The following is a 9,239-nucleotide window of genomic DNA, read 5'->3' as shown; positions in this document are numbered from 1 at the left end:
GATGTCTGGCACGAAGTCCAGCTAGGTCGACGGGCTGACCGGATAGCTGGCGAGAAGTCCAAGCGGGTCGACGGGCTGACCGGACGCTTGGCGAGAAGTCCAGCTAGGTCGACGGGCTGACCGGATAGCTGGCGAGAAGTCCAGACGGGTCGAAGGGCTGACCGGACGTCTGGCAGGTAAGTAAGGTAAGTCACTGGAAGGGAGTGACTGCGAGGACGCGTTCCCGGGAAGGGAACATTAGGCGTCGATCCGGCTTAGATCCATTTCGGATATCTAAGTCGAGATCGTGACTAGATTCCGGTCTCGGAAAGACGGAATCTAAGTCATACTTTGCTTATCTATAAAACTGTGCTAACAATCTTTGCTGCAGGGTACATTTGCCTCGGACTAACCTTTTCTTGCAGGAGAAGGACTTTCTGGAGAAGAGGGGTCCGGGCGCCCGGAGGCAAGTTTTATCCCCAGGGCGACGTTGACACTTGGAGCATGCTGGTTGGGAGTGTTACGTCACATTCCAGGCGCCCGGAAGGGATCCAGGCGCCCGGAGCAGCATATAAAAGAAGCCCCAGGCAGGAGCTTCAAGACAAGTCTTCTGAGAACTCTGAGTCCAATCACTCTGCTGCTCTGCGCTCCAACAACGTTCACAAAGCTCCGACGACTCACTCCGGCTCTCTTTTTAATTCATTGTTTGTCGGTTAGCTTTGTTTTCTTTTTTTTTCATTAGCAATATTTGTACGTAAATTGTAATTATCCGAATTGCTAGTGAATTGCCCAACGAAAGTACTCAAGGAGTACGGGCCTTCGAGTAGGAGTCGTCACAGGCTCCGAACGAAGTAAAAATCAACAGTGTTCATCTCTTTACTTCTTTACTTTTCCGCTGCGTTTTAACTCGAGATTTTCGAATCGATATTCACCCCCCCCCTATCGAATTCAACGGTCTTACAGGATGAACTTAGTCGAATTTATTTAACCTAATTTAATTTAATCTAATTAATCAACCTTAATTCAATTTAATCAATTTATTAAATTTAACTTAATTAATTTTAATCTTAATTTCGAAATTATAACAAATTTTAAAATCATAATTATTTTAAAAATCATAATTAATTTCAAAATCTTACTTAATTTTTATAATTAATTAATTAATTAATCATAATTAATTTTAAAATGTTACTTAATTTTTATAAGTAATTTTAAAATCATAATTAATTTCGAAATCTTACTTAAATTTTTTTAAAAAAAATCATAATTAATTTTGAAATCTTACTTAATTTTTATAATTAATTTTAAAATCATAATTAAATTTAAAATCTTACTTAATTCTATAAATATTTTTAAATTATTTTTCAAAATGATCATTACTTTCATATCATTATAATTATCATAATTAGTTTCAAAAAGTTAATTATCTTTAATTAATTTAAAATCTCAATCATAGTAAACGTTCAAAAATCTTAATTATTATAATTATTTTTTTTTAAAATTGTTAATTCTTAGACTTTCAAAAATATTAATTAATTTTCAACTCATACTTAAGATTATCATTTCAAACTTTTTAAATATATTTTTAAAATCTTCAAAATTTTAAATGTTTACTCATTTTTTTAAAAATTCAAACTCATTGAAAATTTAAACTTATATTTTAAGTCTCAATATTTTTCTTAAATATTGATAAAATTAAAATAAAGATAACTCCGTCTCACACTCACTCATAAGCTGAACATACTTAATAACCTAGAATGAGTGAGATGAAAAATTAGGAAAATATAAAATAACTATTTTTTAATTACATGCTTGGACTCTAGAATCCTCAAAATTATTAAGGCATTAATCAAGGGGGAGTGAAGGGAGTCGAGCTAATTTTTTTAAAAAAAAAATCAAAATTTTAATTTATTTTTAAAAAATGAAAAATAAATTATCTACAAAAACAAAGTATTTGCTCAAGTATTTTTCAAATCACTTATTTAGCTAAGCATTTTTACAAGAAAATATTTTTTTAAGTTAAGTTTTTAACTTTAAATCTAAGATTCTATCAAAATATTTTTTAAGCTAAATTTTTTATGAAAATCTATTTTAAGTTGAGTACTTTTAAGTAAGTCCTTCTTCAAAACCTTTACGGTTGAAGCTAAGTATTAAAATTCTCAAAGTGTTTTTAAAGCAAGTCTTTTTAAGGCTAATACTTGACAAAATAATTATCTTCAAAAGTTTAGCTAAGACTTTGATGAAAGTGTTTTCAAAGAAAAAATTTAACTAAGTTTTTTTTTTCAAATATAAGTGTTTATTAAACTCCCTTTTAGCCAAGTTTTTAACTAAGTAATTTTCAAAACTAAACATTAAATTTAATTAAAATATTTTCTAAACTTAGCTATTTAGCAAGGTGTTTTATCAATATAACCATTTTAAAGCTAAAAATTGAGTTTATCTAAGTTTTTGTTGAAAAAATTAAATATTTTTCAAAGCATTTCTAAATTAGCTAAGTATTTTCAAAGCTAAATTTAGTTAAGTGCTACTCTTCGGGGGAGCTTAGAATTACATAGAATATTTTACTATTTTTTTTATCTCTACTCTTTATTTTTTATTTATGTCAAAGGGGGAGAGAAAAGTCAAAGTTAAGCAAATTAAGAATTTAAACAAAATGAAAGGGGAGCATAGCATAAGTTTCATTACATTCATGCTCATGTTTAAAATTTCTTTATTTATTGGTAGTTATATTTTTACTTAACTTTGAACTGTGTTTCCATAATTAAAAAGGGGGAGATTGTTGGTGCGGGAAGCATCCGACGATCGAACGTATGTTTTGATTATGTCAAAGGGTTCAAAGTTAAGTTGTCTTGTTATCTAACATATGTGAATGAGTTTGCAGGAAAGTCCTAAGTGTACTTAGGAAAAAGTCCTTGTTGCAGTTAGGCAAAGGGAAAACCCTAAGGGGCGGTAATGCTAAGTCTTAGGGGGTGGTAACCCTAGGCGGAAAGCCTTGGCAAGTCGAGGTCTTAAGGCAAAAGTCCTAGAGTCGGATACTCTAGGTGAAAATCTCGGTGTCGCGGATCGGGTGGAAAGTCTGGACGGGTCGTGGAGTGGATGTCCAGCAAAAAGATCTGAAGATTTGAGCGCTGAGCAAAAACCCAGTTGATCTGGAGGATCGAACTGGCAACATGCATACTCTCTTGAGTGGAGTAGGTGAGGACGCGTTCCCCGCTGAGAGAACAGTAGGCGTCGGTTCGACCTAGGGTTTTCGGTCGAAAATCCGAAGTCAGAACTGGGCAGTCCGATGACTGTCAAACACTTCTGTTATGTTGTTTATTATGTACTAACTTTGTTTTGCTGGATATGTTGTTGTTTTGTGGACTAACGCATCTTGCAGGGATCAAAGAGCAAGTTTTGCCTCAGATGAACAGTGCCTGATGCGCCCTCCATGGAGCTTGAATGCGCCTCGGGTGCAAGGATGAGGAGTCTTCGCAGCAGAGCTGGAGGCGCCCTCCAAAGGAGCTGGAGGCGCCTCGGGCGACATTGGAGGCACCCTCAAGGGCATCGGAGAAGCCCTCAAGTGGATAGACGAAGACTATTTCGGAGCTGATCCACGCTACGGATCTGGTAGTGATAGAGGCGCCCTCAAGGGGCTTGAAGGCACCCTTAACAGTCTTTATAAGGCAATCTTGAGCAGCAACATAAATAAATCACTTACTGAGCAATCCTTCTTCAGCGCACTACTAACGAGACGATCCGGTTGAGCTACAACAAGACACCGACGACCAAGATCTTCAGTTTTTCGATTCCCTTGTCTCGGTATAGTCTTTCAATACAATTAAATTGTAATAATCTCTTGTACTATTTTACGATTATAGTTGTTGCCCAAAGTAAACGCTCAACGAGCGTGGACCTTGGAGTAAGAGTCGCCCAAGGTTCCGAACCAAGTAAAAATACTTGGGTCTTTCTGTGTTGTGTTTTATATTTCCGCTGCATTTATTCGTTGATTCTCCGAAACGAAAAGTGAAAGTCACGAGCGTTATTCATCCCCCCCTTCAGCGCGTCTCGGTCGAACATTATATAACTAAAAAATGGTAAGAAACTGTTGTTTGGACTGTCCAAGTAGCTGCTGCATGTTGTAGCATCTAGAGCTTGTACATCGTAGAATAAATCTTAATAAAAATCTTGTACAGAGCTGAAAAACTAATAATAGAGTGGAAAGACTTTCTATAGAGAATAGAGAGGAGTGTTAAGCAAAGAAGTATTGGCTATATTTGTAGTGGCAAGCTCATCTCGCTTCTAACCAGCTCAAGAACAAGTATGCGGCTCCTTAACTTACATCGCCTTTACTTTACTTGTCGACAGGAAAGAGATGGAGTGGAAGACTATGACAAATTAAGAAAGGAGCGAGAGTGAGGGAAATTTAGATTTAGGAAAGTCGAGAGATTAAAAGTTGGGGTGATAATTTCTGACCTGACACGAAAACACAACCCAAATCGAATACGAAAAAAATCAGGTTAGTATCAGGTCTTATTGGGTCCGGGTCGGGTTTTGACCAACTTGAAATGACCTGATTACAACCCACAACCCCATTTATAAATTTTTAGGTAAGATTAGGTTTGGATTCTAGTTGAGTTCAAATTAAAATAAACATATTTTAATAAAATGGGTATTTTCGGGTCAGGTTCGAGTTGAGTTTGAGTTAAGATTAAAATATTTTTATACATGTGTCATTTCGAGTTACGTTTGGGTTGGATTCGGGTTGTGGGTCATTTCAAGTCGGATTCAGATCAAATATAGATAAATGGGTCAAGTTCGGGTCGAACAATTTGACCCGAAATATTAATCAGGTCAGGTTCAGGTTTGATGTTCCAACCCGTTAACCTCCCAACCCGAATCCGACCCAAATTATCACCCCTATTAAAAGTTGAGAGTGGGGTTTTAAATAAAGGGTGGAAGGAAAGAGAATAAAAGGAATTTAATAATATAAAGAAATCGAGTTAGCAACGTGTGTATATATATACAGGAGTGCTCTGCTGTAGACAAAATATTGTGTGCCTATGTGTGTCATAGTAATCTAAGTGTCTCGATTGAATCCAGGCATTTGGATTCAAATTTTTTAATTTTTTTTAAATCAATATTTCCTTAAATATGAATACTATACCTCGTGAGCATCTAAATTTTGTAATCTTGAATATTTTAACAAGAGGGAGGTTTAAATCTTAGAAGGAAAATTTTATTAGTTTAAACATATTATAATCCAATTCTTAAATTTTAAAATTTTACACCCTAAATATACTCCGTGAATAGTTAAAATTTATAATTTTGAATACTATAACCTAAAAAGGAAACCTAAATTCTAAGGAAAGATTTTATTAGCTCAAACTTATTATAACTAACTTTTACGTTCGAAAATCTTACGCTATAAATACATATAATATATCTAAAATAAATAAATAATAATAATAATAAAATTTACTGTATGAATCCTAACACTTACATTTATTCCAGGCATTTGGACTAGTGTCACGTAAATACCATTAGAATTTTACAAAGGTATTTTAAAATTCACCTTCCGTTGCAAATGAACCCACGACTTTAAAATTGACGAAAACATTGTTTAGGGAATTTTAACCGTTGTTTTTAAAAAAATAATAATAATATTGGCAATTATTTAGGGAAAAACTAATATGAATGACATGTACTAGCCGAAGGCAATTGCCCAACTAAAATAATAACACACTCAATTAAGTTTCCAAAGTCCAGGTGGCGGAGGACGACAGCCACACGTCGCTTTCTTCTCCCTACCGCGATCCACCGGACGCGACTGCTCATCGGTTCGGACACTGGATTGGGTTCGCGAACCGGACCATTTCGTTCTCAAATGCAGTCGACCTTATCAAAACAGCCGGCGGAGGACGACAGCCACACGTCGCTTTCTTCTCCCTACCGCGCCTCGTGCACGTGACAACAGCTCACCGCTCCCAGGTCTAGGTCGCATACACTTTTCCATACGATCGTTCCAGGAACCGTACGATATTCACCACTTTCGTCTTTCGACCGTCAGATGGCCTTTCTTAGCTGTACTCGGCCTCCTACTGACCGCTTGGTCTGATAATTGAGGAGGTGCGAAGCGGTAAGGTTACTCTTCGGTGAGGAGATCAGAATTACCCTACTATAAAGTGGTGTCCCAGATCTGAAGCTTTCACTCGCTCCTCACCCTGTCTCCGCCTCTAGTTTATTGGTATCCTCCTCTCGCCGGGATCCAGAACCCTAATTTTTTAAAAGCGGAGGAGCGAAGATGAGAGAGATCCTTCACATCCAAGGCGGGCAGTGCGGGAACCAGATCGGGGCCAAGTTTTGGGAGGTAATCTGCGACGAACACGGCATCGACGGCACTGGGAAGTACACCGGCGATTCGGACCTCCAGCTCGAGAGGATCAACGTCTATTACAATGAGGCCAGCGGTGGGCGCTACGTCCCTCGCGCGGTGCTCATGGATCTTGAGCCCGGAACTATGGATTCCGTCCGATCTGGGCCCTTTGGCCAGGTTTTTAGACCGGATAACTTCGTCTTCGGCCAGTCCGGTGCTGGTAACAATTGGGCCAAAGGGCATTACACGGAGGGTGCTGAGCTCATTGACTCGGTGCTTGATGTGGTCAGGAAGGAGGCAGAGAACTGCGACTGCTTGCAGGGTATGACCTTCCTCGTTCAAAATAGGCTTTAGTTCTTATTGGATCTGTGCTATTTTCAAGTACTTTCTGATCGTTGTTAAAATTAGGCTAAAGTGGTGGATCTGTAGGTTTTCCTTTATTTTTCAAACGTCTTGGGTGTTGATTGATCCCCTCTAGTTTGAACCATTTTATCTTAAAATATTCCGAATACTGTGCTCTGTGTTTAAAATTTCATACAAATATATGAAATCAGCGTGTAAAAATGTGAGTTCTTTTCTTTTCTATTGGATAGTATAAGGTTCTGACTCTTCAGTTTTTATCGAAAGATGGTCTTGTGTGTGTGGGATTTACTCTATCCATCGTAGAAATAGAACCGTTTACTGTGAGATTTACCATACCATCAGTCTCCTTTTTTAATTTCTTGTTTTTCTTAAATTTGTCATTGATTATGTGATATCAATGTTGGTACATGAGACATCTGACTAATGTAATTGATGATACTATAGTTATTTTAGCTATTGTTAATAGTGGCGTACATGTTGGCCGACTTATATAAAACTTCTGATCGATCAATATGTGCTAATTGTTGGTAATCCTAGTCCATGTGTATGTTAGATTGTCTAGCATTTGTTTTTTGTTATTCTATTTACTCAACTTTAGTGAATTCTTGTGCCATGGTATGTTGTATAACGTGGTTCTTTTGAGTTATGAAATCATTCCTAGAGTTCGTTCATAGAAACCACTGGTTCTAAACAATCTGTGATGCTAAGAGATTGAATATATATGTAACTGATTCATGAATCTAAACAATCTGTAACTTCTCCGTCTTACTTTGTTGTGGCATCATTTGTTTGCCTTTTCCTATCTCATTTTCCAATCTCAGATGCAGAAAAGGAGCGCAGTGGCCTCTTTCAAAATCCTGTTATTATTGTCATTACATGGAGTTTGTTTACTTTTTATTTATTTATTCTTGGTCACGTCATTGTCCTTTGTCATGTTGCCCGAGAATGTTTTTTTTTAACGTGTTTCTTTCTTTATAATGTAGGGTTCCAAGTGTGCCATTCTTTGGGAGGAGGTACTGGGTCAGGCATGGGGACCCTTCTCATCTCAAAGATCAGAGAGGAATATCCAGATAGAATGATGCTTACCTTCTCAGTGTTCCCCTCTCCCAAGGTGTCTGATACTGTTGTCGAGCCATACAATGCTACACTGTCAGTTCATCAACTTGTTGAGAATGCTGACGAATGTATGGTACTTGACAACGAAGCACTGTATGATATCTGTTTCCGCACCTTGAAGCTTTCAAATCCTACCTGTGAGTATTCCTTTACATGGGGTTCTCAGTTTCTTGTCTATCAATTTTCCATTTTGAATATTGGGATAGTGTTTGTTCCTCTGCTATGATCAATTATCATTTAATGCCAATGTTTCTTTTTAATGTCAGTTGGTGATCTCAATCACTTAATCTCTGCTACAATGAGCGGTGTCACTTGCTGCCTTCGCTTCCCTGGACAGCTTAATTCTGACCTTCGGAAGCTTGCAGTCAACCTCATCCCTTTTCCCCGCCTCCACTTTTTCATGGTAGGATTTGCACCCCTCACATCAAGGGGTTCGCAACAATATCGGGCTCTCACTGTTCCTGAATTAACCCAACAAATGTGGGATGCCAAGAATATGATGTGTGCTGCTGATCCTCGCCATGGCCGATACTTGACCGCTTCAGCCATGTTCCGTGGGAAGATGAGCACTAAGGAAGTTGACGAGCAAATGCTCAATGTTCAGAACAAGAATTCATCCTACTTTGTGGAGTGGATACCAAACAACGTTAAGTCCAGTGTGTGTGATATTCCACCCAAGGGACTCAAGATGGCATCTACTTTCATTGGCAACTCTACCTCCATCCAAGAAATGTTCAGGAGGGTTAGCGAACAATTCACAGCCATGTTCAGGAGGAAAGCTTTCTTGCATTGGTACACTGGAGAAGGTATGGACGAGATGGAGTTCACGGAGGCCGAGAGCAACATGAATGATCTGGTGGCTGAGTACCAGCAGTACCAAGATGCAACTGCAGACGATGAAGAGTACGAGGAAGGGGAAGGCGAGGAGGAGGTGGAAGGCTGAGTAATCCTCCCCTATATTATTAAAAAATGGTTTGCCTTGTTTGCTTGGCTTGCGAGGGATTTGGTTGCTACTGTTAGATATATGCGTCTATGCTTGTTGAGATTGAATTGATTGTGATGTTGAGACTTCTGGATTCTTGACTCTGGCCATGAATCCACTTTGATATTGAATCTTAACTTTCGGTTTGATATCTTGAATACTACACAACCCATCACATTTCGTGTCTTACTGTGATCGAATGTTTTCACACGCAGATTAAGAAACGGCAAAACACTTGCCTACATATAAGGATTTGTGAGATTAGCATGCAGTTATTCGCCAGAAACCACGGATTTTGCGAGGCTCCGTTGGTTATGCCTCAATCATGGCGAACGTCAAAATTTTCCAGCAGTTCCAACTTCTGCCGGAAAAAGTAAAGAGTTTAGTTAAATAGAGAGAGTCTCGGATAAAGAAGAAACAACATTCAAAATAGCAAATTTGACA

At 37.9% G+C, this 9,239-nt stretch overlaps 1 protein-coding gene across 1 annotated transcript; it reads left to right on the top strand.

The window, feature by feature from the left end:
* Positions 1 to 6,162: 6,162 nt before the first annotated feature.
* Positions 6,163 to 8,946, top strand: LOC121993085 (tubulin beta chain-like). The gene is made up of 3 exons (XM_042547757.1): positions 6,163 to 6,656; positions 7,681 to 7,950; positions 8,080 to 8,946. Exons 1-3 carry the CDS (start codon positions 6,263 to 6,265, stop codon positions 8,754 to 8,756), a joined length of 1,341 nt encoding a protein of 446 aa, XP_042403691.1. The 5' UTR covers positions 6,163 to 6,262; the 3' UTR covers positions 8,757 to 8,946.
* The last annotated feature ends 293 nt before the right edge of the window (positions 8,947 to 9,239 follow it).

Source organism: Zingiber officinale, chromosome 6B, assembly GCF_018446385.1.
Source record: "Zingiber officinale cultivar Zhangliang chromosome 6B, Zo_v1.1, whole genome shotgun sequence".
Lineage (NCBI taxonomy): Eukaryota > Viridiplantae > Streptophyta > Magnoliopsida > Zingiberales > Zingiberaceae > Zingiber > Zingiber officinale.
Note: the sequence above shows the minus strand (reverse complement) of the source record. Positions and strands in the feature narration are given on the sequence as shown.

Bases quoted from the DNA above. Each gene is read 5' to 3' on its own strand.
- LOC121993085 (XM_042547757.1), top strand. From the start codon at position 6,263: ATGAGAGAGATCCTTCACATCCAAGGCGGGCAGTGCGGGAACCAGATC. The intron at 6,657-7,680 runs GTATGACCTTCC...TTTATAATGTAG, and splicing joins GAACTGCGACTGCTTGCAGG to GGTTCCAAGTGTGCCATTCT. The intron at 7,951-8,079 runs GTGAGTATTCCT...TTTTAATGTCAG, and splicing joins GAAGCTTTCAAATCCTACCT to TTGGTGATCTCAATCACTTA.